At 33.5% G+C, this 19,531-nt stretch overlaps 1 protein-coding gene across 1 annotated transcript; it reads right to left on the bottom strand.

Annotated features, from left to right (window-relative positions):
* Positions 1 to 6,797: 6,797 nt before the first annotated feature.
* Positions 6,798 to 15,014, bottom strand: LOC135135751 (homeobox protein Nkx-3.2-like). The gene is made up of 2 exons (XM_064064876.1): positions 14,820 to 15,014; positions 6,798 to 7,399 (listed from the first exon to the last, which is right to left on the bottom strand). Exons 1-2 carry the CDS (start codon positions 14,962 to 14,964, stop codon positions 6,798 to 6,800), a joined length of 747 nt encoding a protein of 248 aa, XP_063920946.1. The 5' UTR covers positions 14,965 to 15,014.
* Positions 15,015 to 19,531: the final 4,517 nt, after the last annotated feature.

The following is a 19,531-nucleotide window of genomic DNA, read 5'->3' as shown; positions in this document are numbered from 1 at the left end:
ATATTTTAATATATAGACTGTTCATAAACCAAAATAAACGTTACAATTTTCAAATATCAATATTTTAGTTTTTTAGAATAGACACTCTGTATTTTATTACAGAATTTTGACAAAAAATAAAGAAAACAAAAAAACAGAATAAGATGCAGTAATAAAATTCAGGGAGCTTTATTTGAAAAAACTGAAATATCGATATTTCAAAATTGTAACAATTAAAGCATTTTTTATAAACACTGTGTATATTAAGACTCAATTTTATTTACACCAGAACAAAGCATTTTATTTTAGATTATATATGTTTCCATAAAATAACCCTATTGCGATTTTTTTCTGAACTCTTTCATTGCTAAAGAATTCAAAAAAACTGGAATAACTTGGCAACGTCGGCCCATATTTATGGATATAATATAAAAAAATGCAAATATGTTTTTTCTATGGTAATTTAGATCTTAGTTCCATAAAATAGTGTTTATTCCTTTCCAAAAAAATCTACCAGCAAATTTGAACCAAGTTTCCAGAAAAAAATAACATGTGTCAGAACTAATGCGCAGTATGTTAGTGATTGATGCTATGCCATTTTAAGATCGCAACATATATTATTTTTATGTCGTTTTACTCGGTTCTAATTTACAGAAAAAAATAATTAAGTTTCATTAAACGCCAAAATGTAGGAATCTACGACTGTTAAAATTAAAAAGAGCTTTTTTTGCTGAAATGTAGTAATAAATAAATAATTTTGTCGTCTTAGTTTAAATTAAAGATGCCTTTTTTGAGAATTTATTAGTGTGTCGTGACGCCTATGGCACCATAAATGAATGACTGCTAAATTTTAACACAGATTTGCAGCGCATTATATCGCTAGGAGTTAATGAATACAAAAAACAACAAAATCCAACAAGTCCTTCCCACCCCCGCAAATGGATTATCAATCTCAAATTTCTGTTTGCAGTGTCCGATTTAATCACACCGCAAACATTCGTCATGCCCCATCGCCCCCACACACCCTCATTACAGAGCCCACTCCCAAAATCAATTCCCGCTCAAACCGCCCCCTCGCAGCCAAGCTCCCAACTACCGCCTTCCCGCTTCCACAACCAGATGGCGCCCTCTTACAGATTCCTTCCTGCTCCCTCCTGAAAAACTTTTCAGCGACTTCCGCCTCGTCAACTTGGACAAAAGTGTCTTTTCAGCGATTCCTCGCCGTAATTGCTAAAGAATACCCAATTGAAGTTTCTTCCTCGCTTCCGCTATTTTCAAGTCAGTTTCGTTTCACACATTCATATGCTAATCGAACCCATTGAAACTAAGAGCGGGCGAAAATAGTTTGAAAGGCAGCCAGACAAAGCGGCATTTGCAAAAACACATTAGAGAAATGTATATATTGGCATACGAAATGAGTATAGACTGAACAAACAGCACTTTGAGCTTTGAGCTTTTAAGACTGACTTTTGTTTATCGGAATCAAACCCCTAATAGCCTTTTATCTAATGTAAACAGCGTTCTTTCTCATTCATGTGCGCTAAAAAGTTCCCTCCTGGATGGTGGGACGCAGTGGCGGGTGTACCAATTTAATAAGGGGAGCTGAGTGATTTTGAAGTATTTAGTGGCAGCGTGACAGAAAATATCAATAAAATGAATTTCCACGTTCGTAGGGTTGCTATAACATATAACAAAAATTGTAGACGTTTTAAAAAGTTTTCGTTCGGTTTGTTCGTGTTGGTACGAGCCACCCCTGGCACTCGGGGTGGAAGTAACCCAATCTCCCCTAGACGGTAATTGTATATACGTCAGTAATTTCATATTGTTTACACTTAAATTATGAGTGTTACCATGTGCACAACACTTGACTGGAGAACACTCTTATTATAAATATTTATTAATGGGCCACTAACATAGGTACACAACGAAAATAAACGAGAACAATATTTCATTAAGAACATCCTGTAGAATGGGCGACTGCATCATCGATGGGTTTACGGATTTTATGGGATTAAACACAGAGTTATAGCCGATTTATTTATTTACATTATAATACAGTGATATTTACATAACACAATATTACTTTGGTTAGATATCAAATTATTGCACTCGCTATGAAAATAACTTAAAACTAATAAACGTGCTTCAGTCAACATAATGTGGAACAGAATCTAAGTACTAGAGTGATTTGTCGTAAAAAACCTGCGATGACATCTATACGGCTGTTTTTTTGGCTGGAAATACGTTCATCGAAAAGACGGTTTTATTTTGGGATGAGTGATGTGTCAATTTCAACTGGGTTCTGATGTGTCGGAGTGAGCTAGGACTCGAATTACGGCACAGAAATGCTAAATGCTGGGCTAAATGTGTGCGTGACGAGTTTCAGTTTCTGGGTTTCGTAAAGGAATCGGTTCATAAAACATATTTGCCATAAAATAGTCAGTTTGACTTAGATTTGTGGCTCAAAATTGAGTGGTTGTTAGGACTGACGAGATTCTAAAATATTTTTGTTTTTCGGAGATTTTTAATTCACACATATAGGTACTCACAATTTTTTTTTACTTTAAATAATAAAATAACTTCTGAAGTCATGTCTTAAAACTGTTTTTATGTATGTGTTTTATAAACCAAAATCAAATCAATACATATTTATTTTTGTTTTGGAAAAACTTAATCATATAAAAATTTAAAGTCAGTGGATAACTGTGAGTATACATTTTCATGGCGAACTGAAAAAATTTTCAAGCGAAACGAAATGGTATGGCCTTAAGCGTTAAAATAATAATAATAATAATAATAAAATATCGTGCATCACGTTGACATATCTCAGAACCTGATTTTTTAGACAGTTTCTGTTCTCGTAACAGATAGGCAAACAATAATTCAGCTCGAATAACAGCTTTGATATCCATCTCAAAGAAATGGTAAATTTTTATTAAAAATGTAGTCACAGATTTTCCAAAATCAACTTGATGTACGATACTTTGTAATCACCTTGTATATTCAAATTATTGGAAAATATAACCGTTTTAATGTATTTCAGTATATTTTAAAAGCATTAGTAATATTCTTTTTATCATAAAATCATGGACAAATATTTTAATTCAAATATTTCATTATAGTAGAAACAGTGTCTTTTATTGTATCTACTATCCACACAAATGAAGAGAAAATACAATAATCTTTACGTAAAATGTAAGTATACAGGGTGATGAAAAAATAACGTTTTCAAGAAGGCGCTGAAGAACACGAAAAAAAATTGTTAAAAAGTTCCGTGCATCAAACTTTTGAAAATATTAAACTAAAAAAAAAAAGTTGAACCCACCTCCGCTTTTGAATTTCGTTGGCTTAATTTATTTGTTGTGAGATAAAAATTGAATTTTATTTTGTCAACTGGTTCAAGGTACGCTTAAAAAACTTCAAAGTGGCCCACCCACCCGTATTCTTCTCAATCACTTATTTTATTGGACGAAAAGTGGATTTTATATTGATAAATAGTGGAATCTGCATAAAAAAATGTAAGACTATCCCCACCCACCTCCACTTTTGAATTTCATTGGTTTATTTTATTTACTGTGACATGAAGATCAAATTTTGTCTTGTCAACTGATCAAATCTGCGCTTAAAACAAAAAAAAGTTCAAAGTGGCCCCACCCACCCCCCGCGTTCTTTTTGGACTAAAATTAGATCTTAAATTAACAAATAGTGGAATCTGCATAAAAAAATAGTAGTCCCATTTATTTTATTTGCCGTGAGATAAAGATTAAACTTTATTTTGTCAACTGGTCGAATATACGCTTAAAAAACCAAAAGTCGCTCCGCCCACCCACCCGTATTTATCAATCATCATTTTATTTGACGAAAAGTGAATTTTATATCGATAAATAACGAAATCGTCATAAAAAATGTAGAACTAACCCCAGCCACCTCCGCTTTTGAATTTCATTGGCTTAATTTATTTGCTGTGAGATGAAAATCTTATTTTATTTTGTCAACTGGTTGAAAGTACGCTTAAAAAACTTCAAAGTGGCCCTAAGTCTGATTTGTTTTAATGAATTGCATGTCATTTTTTACTGTTGACAGATGTCAATTAAATTCACATTGAAACAAATCAAAACTAGAAAAGGTAATTATTCAACTTTGAAGTTTAATATTTTTAAAAATTTGGTTCATTGATTTTTTTAACCACTTTTTCCAGTTCTTCAGCACCTTCTTAACAATGTACCATCGGGTTTATCGGTCATTTTTTCATCACTCTGTATAGCCCATGTGTTTTTCGCTATTTTCTTGTTCACTGATGCACAGAGTGCGCGGTCCTCGATATCTCATTAGTTATTTGAAATTAAAAAAAAATCGGAACGACAGACAGACGGACGGACAAACGGACAGACAGACGGACAGACAGACGCACACACAGACGGAAACAGGAGATCTATTTATTCGTACTCTAGGGGTCACGAAAGGTCGAGAAAACGTAAAGTAGAGAGTCGCCCGACGGACTCGATTACAATACTTCCTTCGATTACGCTCGGGAAGTAAAAAGTTGAAGACTACCGATGTATAATTCTTTGAGCAGAAAACACTAAAATTATTTCCAACTATACAGAGTGTTCTGCTTTTGAGATGTAATATAACAACTTATTTTATTTTTAAATAGAACACTATATATTGTTAAATGTTCTCGTGGGTAATTTTTTAAGCTTAATAACTCTAATTCATCTTTGAAATTCTACATTTCTTGATTTTTTAGTAATTGATGAGTTCACAAAAAAATCGCAGAGTTTAAATTTTTAACATTAATGTTGTAAGAGTATGGAGAGGCACAGACAGAGGTTATGCGTTTTGTTGTAGTATCAATTAAATTAAATCTTAATATACAGAGTGTTCATAAAAAATCTAAAACATTACAATTTTCAAATATTGATATTTCAGTTTGATTCAAATAGGACACCCTGTGTTTTATTATGCATCTAACTCTGTTTTTTGTTCTCTTTTTTCTTTCAATACAAAGCTGTGTCTCTTAAAACAATGAAAAATCGCAGAAAGTATCACCTCTAAATATAGAAAATAATTAAAAAAAAAAACTAATATTTAAAACAATTTTTGATAAACTTCTGTATATTAAGATCCAATTTTATTGATACCATAACAAAGTGCGTACATTTTAAAAATAACCCTATTGTGATTTTTTGTGAACCTTGGTATTTATTCATAAAAAATTAAATAAAATAAAATAAAAATCAGTATAAAATTATTTCCAAATATACAGGATGTTTCACTTGACAGTTACATACTACGAGTGCATTTTTTAAATATGACACCTATACAGGGTGTTTCTTTATTTGATACAACCCCTGTAACTTTTTTATTCGTAAAGATAGATAGTTCTTTGATCAAATTTGTATAATTTTTATTATCACTTCCGGTAAAACCAGAAATGACGTCAACTTTATTTTTTTTATCTAACACTAGGTATATTTTTTCATAAATGGAAAGATTGATTTTTTTCTAAAAAATCAAAAGCAACCAATATTCCAAAAACCAACACTTAAAAAGTTATTCAATAAAATAGACGAAAAATTTATATTTATTGATGACAATCTAGTAGCTTGAAAAACTGACACTCATGTCATTTATTCACGTACGTGATCTTTTAAAATGATACAAATTTGCTCAAAATTGGTTTTAAAAATAAAAAATGACAAGTGTTCGAACAAATAAAAGAAACACGTGGTATAAAATACTTAAAAAGTTGTAATGTTTAATTTTTTTTTAAACATTCTGTATATTAAGACTCAATTTTATTGATACCATAATAAAGTGCGTACTTTTGTTTATATTTCTACAATATGTTGTAAGACAAATTTTTAAAATAACTTTATTGTGTTTTTTTTTGAAAATCTTAGTACTTGTTGCTGAAAAATAAAAAAATGGAATAACGTGGCAACGTCGCAATTCAGTTTCAAAAATAAACTATGGCTTCGGAGTTTCGCAGGACGCCAATCAATATGTAACATAGGGTGTTATTAAAAAAAAAAACAAGGTGTGCGTTTTGTTGAACACTCTGTATAGTTGAATATAATTTTGGTGTGTGGTACTCAAAAAATCATACAACTTTAGTCTAAATTTTTCCCTGTTTCAATAATTAATGACTTATCGAGGAGTGCGCACTTAGTGACACACCCTGTATATAAAAACCACAAAAAGAAAAATTATAAGTGAAGTTACATTTGTATGGATTTTATTATTTGTTATCTATAGGTACTCCACAGAAATTTTTTGTATAGCAAATTTAAAAATAATCATGGAAACTCATAAAAAACAAAAAAGGTATATTACGTTTTCGAAAAAATCAGTTTAAAATTATTTTCAAATATACTGGATGTTTCACTTGAAAGTTACATACACTGGGTGCATTTTTTAAACGTAACACCTATATATTCTCACAAGCATAAATTTCTTTAAAAATGATATTTGAATAAAAATGTTCAGCATATTTTTTGCATTTAAAAAAATTACATTTAAAATTTCTAAATTCCTTCATATTCTGTAATTTTACTCAAAAGATCTTTTTTCCTTTTACATAAAAAATCTAAAAAAAATATCCAGAAACTGCCTTGACCATATTTAACCTAATATAACCTGAGCTGACTTGACTTGGGCTATTGAGCCACCCTGTGTATAAATTTATATACTTACTTATTTATTTTTTTAATAATAACTGTTCCTTTTTCATCCAGAAACTCAAATTCGTGCATTCATCACCACTCCCGTCCACCTACCCCAAAAAAACAGCCGCACTCACCACCCATACCCCTTTAATTCTGCTCCCGCCCCTCCCCCTCCTCCTCCTGTTGCCCCATCCCCCCCACAATCGCCGGGTGGTAGTAATTAAAATACGGGAACAACTGCATCGAGTTCGAGTACTGCTGGCACAAACTCAACATACTCTCGTGCAGACTCTTCGGATACTTCGCTTTGCTCAGCTGGTCGTAGATGAAGAAGTCCGTCTTGGGCTCCCCGTAGAAGCCCTTCTGGTACACGGGCGCCTTTTGCTGGAGGAACAGCGGCACGTCGTCCTTCACCAGGACCTTGACGGCCACTTTGCGCGCGTTCTGGCTCAACATCGACGACTCCTGCATCTGGAGCTGTTTCCGTTTCGTCTTGTAGCGCCGGTTCTGGTACCAGATCTTCACCTGGGTCTCGGTGAGCTTGAGGGCCTGGGCCAAGTCGGCTCTTTCAGGACCGCTGAGGTATCGCTGTTGACTGAATCGACGTTCCAGCTCGAAGACCTGCGCATGCGTGAAGGCAGCGCGAGAGCGCTTCTTGCGGCCCGGTTGGTTGGGATCGCGACCGGACTCGTCTGATTGGCTGGGAGGGGGGAAGTCCGGGCTGAGAGTCGAGATTCCGGACAGGGGTTCTGAAACAAAGGCGGGTTTGAGCGGGAAGATTTGTCAAACGTCTGGAGGTTCATTTCAGTGCTCGTTGTTCCAAAGGAGTTGTTTTTAATACTCCTATAATTTTTTCTTATATTCTTCTTCAAGAAACCAGTAAATTTCGAAGACAACTTTTTTATTCGATCATATCAATATTTTAAAAACAAATTTCATGGGCTACTGAAGGAGTTATAAAAGCGAGTTAACAACTAATTATTGTTATATTTATTATTATTATTAGTAGTAAACAATTATGACCATGGAAAATTTTACATATTTTCGGTTTTGTTTTAAAATGCCAGAAACTTTGTGAAAAATCTGGGGCGTAATATCATCCTGTGTGGCACTTCTGTCCAAAGAATGATGAAAGGAAATTCTTCATAAAATATGAGCAAAAAGTAATAAACCGCCGGTTTCCGTTATAAACAACTACGAAACCTTTTCGATTGAATATTTTTATTTCGAAGAACCGGCGCATAAAACTGCAATTTCGTCGAAATTTTATTCATCCGTAACAAAACAGCAAAATTTCTCATAAAACGGAAAAGTTTACGCGTCTCACTATTTCCAGAAATTTTTACGAGCTTTCAAAGTGCCTTGAAAACAGCCATTGTTTAACCCCCGACAATTCCGATAGTTTGTTTTTTGTGAAATTGACGCAACGTCGACCTTAATGTTTTCTAAATGAACACCATAAATCTTATCGGGGCTATTGTCTGGCTAAAAACGGTTATTCTGCGACCAATTACTGAAATTAAGTAACACGTAAGCAAAGTGCAAAAAGCTTTTAAGCTAAAAGCTGGAAGTATAGGTACCAGCGTGTACCAGGATGGGGAGTGGTTGGGTTATGACAGAGGATACCATCTTCCTGACTTCTTCATTGTCGTTAATAAAGCGTCGTGGGCCAAATTGACACGCTGAAGGGAATTCATATTTTCCGGTATTAAAAGCTCGGGCTTCCGACTGCGTTACTACAAAGTTTTAATATTTTAGGTTTGTTACGAGGGACGAACGGATTGACTTTTGACTTTTAGGGCGATAAATGGAAATTTCGCGGATATCCTTGACACGACGTGATTGGAATACGGAGAAATAATCATGTTTAAACATTATCTTATTTTTATTATTATTATAATGATTAATATTATTATTCTATTAGCATATCTTTAACTGTAAGAAGTGTTGGTCAAGATGTATTGTAGCTGTGTCAAATCTGGTGGATGCGCCGGTATAATATAAACAGAAAATCTAATAATAAATAAAAAATCATTACTAATCAGCGTCAATATGCTTTAGTAAAAGAAAACGTTCTAAACTTGTTATTTAATCAGTTTTTCAAGTGATAGATCCACTGCGACCAAATTCCTCTATTGGTCTCTGTATGCTATATTTGAAAGGTTATCCTGAAATAATTTTTTGGGCTTCCACCCGTTTTTCTTGCCTTTGGAGACACCTAAATCCGCCTAGACGTCTCAATATTTTGCGTTTAAACATCAACAAACGCTCAATTAAGGTAAAAATATGACCAAAAACCAGTTATTTTATTCATTAAAAACATAACAACTCTGTAGATTTTAGAAAAAAACTATGTTCAGCTGAAATATAACTAAATCGAAATGAATGATAAAAATGAGACAGTGCTGCCACTCAAACATCAAAATTTTCCTAAATATTAGAAATGTTGTCATAATAATGTGTGAATTATTGTTTTATTTATTAAAAAAATTATAAATTGATTCAAAAAATGTGTTGCTCCTCCAGAAAATTCTTTGACAAAGGATCTTCTTTCGGACTAGTGACAAATAACTACTTTAGTTTGTACATAGAACTGTCACTATTTTGATTTTAGAAATTTTAAAGTTTTTTTTTAGAATTTGGTACACAGCTCCCGAAATTCGTAATTATGTTGATATTTTTGTATAATATAAAATTTGTAATCAATGATTAGGGACAGCAAAAATAAAAACTAGAGATGTGCCGACTGCAGTCGGCCGACTAGTCGGCTTTGTCAAAACCGGTTAAAATTAGTTTAATCGACCGAAAATTGGTGTCAAAGTGTAGATAATCTTCCGCTATAGTTACGATTCTGTAATCGCCGTCACGATATATGGTTCAATAAACACGCAAAGCGAATTTAAAATTTCCAAAAATTTTCCAAAAAAGTGGTTAAAATTGGTTAAGTATTGTATAAACTGCCCTAAATTGTGTTATTCTTTATTTTTGAACTGAGTTACTACAAAAAATTAAATGTTAAAATTATCCAAAAAAATTTAACACATTTTTTGGAAAAAAAAGAAACTTCAGTTATTCCTTTTATTAAAATAAAACAAGTTTTTAAGGTAGTCAGAGAAATAGAAAAAAAAAAAAACCACTGTCTGTTGCATTTATAAACAATCGGCCGACTGTAGTCGGTACATCTCTAATAAAAACAGACAAAAATCTTAATATATTTAAGACTTAAAGTTGCGACTTTATGCTTTCTAGTAATATAAAACGGAATCTTTCAAGAAAGATTTATCCCCTTTCTATTTTTGTCTTTGCAGTTTATCGTCGATTTGTCGTCTAATCGATTCTCATTAGAAAATTTCCAAAACTACTGCACCGATTGTTGTGAAACATTAGGTGTATTTTAGGAATATTGCGTAAAAGGTTAATCAATCATCCCCACCAACAGTTTGATTACGACATCTTAAAATGTAGCTAAATGATATAATTGTTATTAAATGATACGCTTCTGAGCTTATGATTTATTAATCCTATATTGCTTTTGAATTTTGGAAACAATTTCAAAGTTATTGTGAAAGAACATTAGAAACTAAAGAACCGATTGCTTTAAAATTTGCAAACTCCTCAGGATTATAATATACGTGGTAAATCGCTAATTAATATTTACCTGTTCATCCCCTCATCGGAAATAAAAACTATAAAAATATTTGTCTTTGATAGTATTTTCGTCTTTTGAGATTGCCGTCAATTTGAAAGTTTAAGTTGAAAATCAACGATCAAAGACAAACTTTCTAAAGTCCTTTGATCTCTCGTTGTAGTTCTCATAATTTTCAGAATTATTTATACCTACAGGATGTCCCAAGAAAACCAATGAAGCAATTTGTTTTATTGATCAAATAAAAAATAACATACCTTTATATGACAGTTAATACAATATTTTAACTGAGAATAAGTTAATCACGCATTTCACGAGGCGTTTAGCGACGTCTGATTGGCGTAGAGTCGGTCACGTGCTGCTTTAACGCCGTGTTAAAAATTTAGATGCAATCAAGTGTCTAATTAAGCTTCTGTACCTATTACTATTTAAACTCACAGAGATTATCATGAAAAAATAAAATTTGTAAAATTAAATTTTACACAGTATTTGAGACATTTTGTACTTTAGAGGCACGGGAAGTTCTATCGAAAAATTAATTCAAAGTTTTTTAGACTAATTTTCTTTCATTTTTTAAAACTTTCGCAAACTTTTTACAAATTCTAAAATTAAAAATAGACCTATTCTTTTGCCAAAATTATGGGAAAAGTAAATGAATATACAGGGTGTATCACTATGCTCGAGGTCCTTGTTATACACTTAATATAAGTATTAGAGATTGCAAACAAGTTACAGATCAAAGTTGTAAGGTTCTTTGAGTAACATATACTAAAATTATTTTCAGTTATACAGAGCGTTTTGTTTTTAAGGCATAGCATTCAACGTAGTTTTTTTAAATAGAACGGCGTAAGTATTTTTACATACGCTTACTTCTTCCTAGATTTGATGACCATGGTTTATTTTCGAAATTTCATTGCAACGTTGCCATGTTACTTCGATTTTCTTGAATTTTTTGGCAGTGGAAGCATTCAGTAAAATAATCGCAATAAACAAAGGTACCTTTGGTGTGGTACCAATTCAATCACATTTTAATCTATAGAGTGTTTATGAAACAGCCTGTATTTTATTAAAGTATCTTACTCTATTTTTTGTTCTTATTTTTCTAATATGGCGAAAAAAGTAAAAAAAAACGTAGAAAGTGATCAATAAAAAAGAAAGAGAATAAAAAGTTGAATTTTATGCAGTAATAAAATACATGGTGTTCTATATGAAAAAAGTGAAATATCGAAATTTGAAAATTGTAGTAATTATTTTTTTAAACCCTCTGCATATGAAATTTCAATTTTATTTAGGTATACCAAAACAAAGCATGTGCCTTTTTTATCTCTCAAAAATTTCAAGAAAATTTGAACAATGTGGCGACGTCGCATCGGAATTTCAAAAATGAACTGTGGATGTAATGTCTAAGAAGGAGTTAATAATTAATCAAAATATGTAAAAATATATAGGGTGTTTCATATTACACCTTAACAACAGAACTCTTAACTCTGTATAGTTAAAACTAATTTTGAAGTATAGTCTTCCAAGAACCGTAGAACTTTGGTTTTTGACGTTTTCTATTTCTAAGAATTATATTTTCTGAGATTTCAAGGAAGGCGGGCCTAGTGACTGACCTTGTACTGTTTATATAATGAGTGTTGACTTGAAAAGGCCAAGTTAGCGTTGTTTTTTTAACAGAAGAAAACGTAGCGAAAGACGCTGTGTATAATCGACATTTGACAGAGTTGTGAAAAGGGGTAATTTTTACAAAAAAACGGGATTATTGTAGACATATTTCACAATGGTTGCAAAAAATCAAAGCCAACTCGATGACTTTTACTTTCCGAAGGTCTGTCGAAACAAGTTTCGACCAATTTTTTAGTACTTATTATATTGTTTTCATCGTTATTCTATATCTATTATTATTTTAACCCATAGGGATTATCATAAAAATATCTGAGACATTGGATTTGTTTGTTGTACTTTAGGGGCGCGGGAATTTCTGTCTAAAAATTATTCCAAATTTATTTAGACTACTTTTCTTTCATTTTTCGAAACCTCTCTCAGACTTCCTCCATATTCTAAAAATTAAGAATAATCCTACTGTTCTGACAAAATTATAGGGAAATCAAATGAATATACAGGATGAGTCACTGAACTCACTGTTCTCGAAATCTTATTAATTATTAGAGATAGACAAGAGTTATACACCTAAGTTGTAGGTTTTTTGAATAGCATACACTAACATTCTTTTGAGTTATACAGAGTGTTTTGTTGTTGAGGCGTAACATGAAATTAGTTTTTTTAAACAGAACACCCTATATATTTTTACATATTCTTTTTCGATTTTTTTGGCAATGTAAGGGCTCACAAAACAATCACAATAGGGTTATTTTTAAAATCTATGTTACAATATTTTGTGAAGGAATAAATAACTTTTAATACACAGAGTATTCATAAAAAATCTAAAACTTTACAATGTTCAAAACACGTACACGAAATTGTAGCATAGATTTTAAAAATAACGCTACTGCGATTTTTTTGTGACCACTGAAAATTTCAGCATGTCGCATCGGAATTTCAAAAATGAACTATGGTTGTAAATTCTAAGAAGCGGTTCATCAGAGCACTCTGTATAGTTAAATCTATTTTTTAGACCCGTACAACTTCGATATTCGACTTTTTTTTCCTTCTAAGAATTAATGAGATATCGAGGAACGTCTCTACTTTTCACTCTTTATATAAGTGTTCATTTGAACACTTTATCAAGTTGGCGATGCTTTTTTAACGTAAGAAAATATAGGGAAAAATGCATGTGTTTTATTAGACCATACTGTTGTGTATAATCCACATTTGACAGACTCGTTGAAAAGCGTTAATTGTATTATGCAAAAAAATGAGGTTATTGTAGACATACGTCACAATGTTTACAACAAATCAACACCAACTTGATGACTTTTTCAACTGATCGTCCGTTGTCTTGAATAAGCGATAATTTTCAGGATGAACTTATTTCTTAATTCTTTTAGACAATATAAAAAGTTTATTTTGTTTATGGTAATCGGTAGTTGATAAAACAACTTGTCATATGACAGTGACACATTTGAAGTAAGATTTATTAAATAAAATTTTGAAATTATGTCACCGGAAAACTTAAACTTTCGTATTCCAGAGCTATGAAACGTCAAAAAAACATGAAATTATGAGTTCAAAAATGGTTAATATTTTTTGTTGAGCAAAGAAAAGAGGGGAGAAAAAATGGTCCCAAATTATTTAGACAGATTTCCCGTGCTACTGAAGTACAGGCGAACAAATACAGCTTTTTGTGTTTTTTTTTCAAAAATCTGAATGTTTAAAGAATCGAGGCAGCTTTATAAACCACACCTACAGGAATATGTTATTTTATAAAATTTAAACAACATTTACTATTAACCATTTTTAGGTGACATCATCAAATAATATTAATAAATAATAAGATAAAATTTGACAAGAATCGGTTCGGTAGATTCGGAGATTTTTTTGTCTAATTAAAATCGACACAGACGGGCGATAGAGAGATAGACGGAAATGGCAGATCTATTGTTTCGTATTCTACAGGCCATGAAACGTCCAAAATCATGTACCTAGAAATCGGCATTTACAACCTGTAATTCTCAAGTTTGAAATAGACATGAAGAAAAGCTCATGTTGTAAATACAAATGAGATCGAATTCTGTTTCTCCAGAAATGACAGAATGGTTAAAGTTGAACCGCAATTTGTAATACAGAGGGTTTAAATAAATTGCCGTCTAAAACACCACGAAAATTTAAACTATCCTTGATATCTTTTATGGAAAGAATGTCTGCTTCTGACGATATTAATAGGTCTAATGTAAACTTTTTACACGTGGTGCATAGTTACCTATGCTATTCCACTTCACGCCCAAAAAAATGATAAAATAAAAACTGACACTTTAATAATGACTAACCTCACTTTTAACTTCTCTTAATTTTCCAGTTCATACTCAAACCGACAAAATTGTTCGTGTCTTATCTACGTTATGTTCAAACCAGAGGGGACAAGTTAATATAAAACGGTTATCAAAGTTTTATTATTTGTTTATTACAAAAATAGAATACACCTGGTTATGGAGTCAGTAAAAGCGATTAACAAAAATATTAATTGTAGAATTAGAAAATAAAATTGAATTAAAACACTGCAGTAAAATTTCATAAAATAATGCTTGGCATTGTCAAAATTCACACTTTGAAAGTTTGAAATGTGCAAAATAAGTTACGAATTGTGTTTTCTTCTTAAACTATTTTAACAATACTTGAACAATATTTTCGTTGTCACTATTTTTGGAAGTTTTGCTAGAAATAGTTTCGGGTTTATGCTACCTACGTTCCTTTATTAAATTTAGCAAGCCATTTTTTACTGTGTATAATAAATCGAAGTGAGGAAGTGAAAATTACGAACTCGATAACCGCAAAAACCTCTACTCGTTCAACGCAAAACGAATTCTAAAAATGTAAGCCTCTCCAATCCAAAAAACACTTCTTACCTGCCGCCTCCTTGCTAGCCTTCGACATATCCAACGCCTTCTCCTGCATCTCGTCCTTGCATTTCCTGCTCAAAATATCGTTGATCGAAAACGGCGTAACCGAGCCGGTTAAACTCCTCTCTTGCTTCGCCCCTTCTTCATCCATTTCTCACAGCCCACACCGTCCGCAAACTTTCAACTCACTTCTTCCTTGAACAAATTCTGAAGTTAAACTGACTGACGTACATCATCTAAATTACTCCTGACACCACTCATGTGCTTCCATAAAGCCACGAGACTGCGTCTATCTCCGTCCGACTTCCACTCGCGTTCATCCCTCTTGCTCTTTCGCCGATACTTTGATTTGTCGAGGGTGGGACTTGACTTAATTCTTTAAATGCTCCTTATCCAATCTTGGCCGACTGCTCAATCAATCGGTATTATTTTTGAAACCGTCAACACCGCGTTGTTTCGTGATTAAAAGCGGACTGTTTGTTTGGAAAAGCGGAAATTTGCCTGTTCTTTTGATGGAGTTAATAACGTTTTGTTTAATTCGGGGAGATTTTTTCAAAGGGTAGAAATCTCTGTGGGTGCGGCACGTGTTCGGACGGAAATGTTGGGGTAGAGAGTTTCGGTGAGCGATTAATTGTAGGTATCGAGTGGGCAGGTGGAACGCACCCTCTCAAAGAAAATTAAAAAAATTTACTAACGTTAAGTTCGTTGGGGCTTTTTTCACCCGAAATATAACTCCTGTCAAACTGAAACTAAATCATATTTCTGGAAAGTTAGAATATATGCGACGGGTTAAATTTAATCAAGGAGAAAGTAGTCCACTATAATTTATTATAATCAATATAGGGCTAGATAATATTATCCAGTTTAATTTTCCTTTAATATCCATTTTCCTAAAAGCGAAATTTGTCAGACTGTTATTTTGTAACTAACAGAATAAAATGACTCTTTTCTTGTGGAAAATTCTGTACATTCTGTAGGGCATATAAGCAACATATTTATTAAAACAATAAGACCGTATCATTTCCGTATTGTTCTTAAAAGGAAAAAATCTCCAGTAGCTGTTATCGCCGCCACCCCATATCACTCCACACACCAATTTAACTTCCCACTTCTCCTAAGGAATACAAACAAGGGTTGCTCACACTCTCCACTCCACAATACCGCCACAGTCAAATAAACGAGCACCTTCAAGCAGTTTAACTAAATTTAAAATTGAAATTGACGTTAACTCTTTACCGTCAGGTAGATTCAAGAATTTTCGCCCTCAGTTCGCCATTACTGCCGGAATTTATGCGCTGCATTTCCGGTTAAGTTAACCAGAGCTGAATGAACCACATGCTCTTGTTCTTTTGTATCGACGAGAGCGCTAAAGAAGGGTATTGTTGGTGATGGTTGATTACATACAGGGGATCGTCCAAGCGCGAATATTGTCATTAGCGCCCCTTGCTTTAGCAGGAGTCGAACGGAGGAGTTGCTTACGCTGCAACTCCTTTACATCGATGGACTTGCAGTGGGAGTTGTTTTCAATCGAAGAGAATCTAATTATGAAGGTGAAGTAACTTTGTACTGTTTGATGTCTGTTCTGTGTTGTGGAATTGTCTACATAATCCTGAATTTACTTCCCGACGTTTCATAACTCCAAGGGGATGAAAAAATAGGTCTGCCGTTTTTGTTTGTCTGTTGTCTGTTGGCGAGTTTATTAGACAGAGAATATCCTGAACGGTTGGACTGTTTCTTATGAAATTTTATATTTATGTTAGGAATATCGTGTAGATGATGAAACGCTAACCAAAATGTTTCAGTCATTTCTATTTAAATTTTATAAAATAATATATTTAAATCTGGTCATGTAGTTTATGAGTCTGTCCTTATTGTTTACTTTTGTATTGTTTACTTTTTATCGAACGTTTGTCATCGCCAAAAAAACTGTCAGGTGTGGGATTCGAATCCACGCTCCCTTTCGAGAATCAGAGCTTAAATCTAACGCCTTAGACTGCTCGGCCAACCTAGCTACACTTACTTGTTTTATAAGTAAGTAGCCTTTATTTTCGTTGATGATAACAGACATAAAGCATAGAACATAACCACAAAATTCGACTCATCGATCACAGGGCGTATTACGGAACTACAAAATTGCAAAATTGGTTGTGTCAAAAATAGAACATTCTCGGGGATAATAAAACTTGATTCGTCGAACATAAATGTACTAGAAAACCACAACATCGAATGATCGGACAAAAAATACACTAGGGGAACAAAAGGACATACAAGCGGTTCACAAAATTTTCCCGCTGGAGCATGCGACATTTTAGAGCACACAAAATGTAACTTATCGAGGATAGAACATAATAGGGGACCAGAAAATCGAATTCATCAAAGACAGAACATACAAAGAATCCACAACATTCGATTCATCGAACATCGGACATACTAGAGACCCACAACATTCGACTCATCGAACATAGAAGGTACTAGGGGACCAGACAATCCGTCCTATCGAACATAAGACAAACTAAGAGATCACAAAATCGGATGCATCAAAAACAAGGAGTACTAAGGGTCCACAGAATTCGACTCATCGTACATAGGCCGTACTAGTGGAATAAAAAATCCGGCTCAATGAACATAAGACATATTAGGGACCACAATTCGACGCAACGAACATAGAATATAGTAGAAGACCACAACTCGGATGCAACAAAGACAAGACATAGAAGGGATCCACAAAACTTCGGCTCACAGAAACGTAGGGCATTCTAGGGGACCAACATTGTACATAGAATATACCAGGGGACCACAAAATCTGACAAATTGGTTTTTCGGTCCCTTAGTATGTCCAATTATCCGGTTGTATGTTCTATCTCCATGCAGCCGATTTTGTGGTGTCCATCTAAGATAACACATACTAGGGGACTACAAAACTCGACATACTAGCGGAATAAAAAATTGGCTGTATCGAAGATGGAACATAGGGGACCACAAAATCGATCATCGAACATCAGACATACTACCAAAATTCCGATTTTTTTTTTAATTTTTGGTCTTTAGTATTTTCTATGTTCGTTTGTGGTCCTCTTGTATATCATATGAACATTGGTTGCCTATATACAGAGGACGAACACAAAATTCGTAAAATCGAAGTATTGGTTCCCTAGTATGCTCGACGTTCGATAATCCGATTTTGTGGTCGCCTAGTATTTTCTATATTCGATTTCAATCCCCTAGCATATGGTATGGCTTATGTTTATAGGATATGGTAGGAGACCAAATGTCCTATTTGTCAGATTTTGTGGTCCCCTATTATAGCCAATGTTTGATTTTGGTTCTGTAGTATATCTTACGAATGTAGAGTAGATCATATACTAGGGGAACTAAATCGAACATAGGATATACAAGGGCACCAAAAATCTGCTTCTTCAAATTTCGTGATTCTGCAGTATATCCTATGTACACTTTCGATTCCTTAGTATATGACGACCAAAAATACGATTTTTCCTAGTTTTGTAGTCCCCGAATATATCCTGTGTTCGATATCAGACCCGTAGTGTATAGTATATCCCATGTTCATAAGATATACTAGCAGACTGAAATCGAACACAGGATATACTAGGGGATCATAAAATCGGTTTATCGGCCATCCAAAAGTCCGATTTCTCAAATTTTTTTATCCCCTAGTATATTCTATGTTTGATTTCGATCCAGTTAAATGTGGAATATCTAATATTCATAGAGCGCTGAATACGAGCATAGGATATACTAGCGGACCACAAAATTTGAAAAATTGGATTTTTGGTCCCTTGGTATGATCGATATTCGATGATCCGTTTTCTGGGCCCCTAGTATGTCTTTTGAACATAGGACATACCTATACTAGGGTACCACAGACTCGGATACTTGACCATAGAGCATGGTAGGGGACCAAAAATGCGATTTTTCAAATTTCGTGGTTTCTTAGTATATTCTACATTTAAAGGACCTACTAAGGTACCGAGAACCAATACATGATAGTCGACAAAACACATTTTCGTTGATTTTTCGTTCTCGGTTTCTTAGTATGTAGGATATCCTATATTTGAAAAATATACTAGGCAAACGGGAACGAAAATAGGACATATTGGGGAACCGAAGAATAAACGAAAATCTATTTTAGTACCCTAGTACACCATTTGTACGATGATCCAATTTTGTGGTCCCCTAGTATTATCCTATGAGCATAGGACATACCATATACTAAGGAACCGAAATCGAATATACATATATACATACTAGGGGACCACAAAATTGGATCAAAAATACGATTTCTCCAATTTTGTATTCCCTGAATATATCCTATGTTCGATATCAGTCCCGTAGTATTTGGTATATCCCATGTTCATAAAATATACTAGCAGACTAAAATCGAACATAGCATGTACTAGAAGACCACAAAATCGGATTATCGACCATCGATCATAGTAGGGAACCAAAAGTCCGATTTCTCAAATTTTGTGATCTCCTAGTACATCCTATATCCTATGTTTGATTTCGTATTCATAGGATACACTAGCGGGCTGAATATGAGCGTAGGATATACTAGGTTACCACATAATTAGAAAAATTGGATTTTCAGTCCCCTGGTTTGATCGATATTCAATGTTCCGTTTTTTTGAACATAGGACATACCTATACTAGGGTACCACACACTCAGATACACGACCATAGAACCTACTAGGGGACCA

This window comes from Zophobas morio, unplaced genomic scaffold, assembly GCF_036711695.1.
Source record: "Zophobas morio isolate AGI-343-1 ecotype UQ-CSIRO unplaced genomic scaffold, CSIRO_AGI_Zmor_V1 ptg000004l, whole genome shotgun sequence".
NCBI lineage: Eukaryota > Metazoa > Arthropoda > Insecta > Coleoptera > Tenebrionidae > Zophobas > Zophobas morio.
Note: the sequence above shows the minus strand (reverse complement) of the source record. Positions and strands in the feature narration are given on the sequence as shown.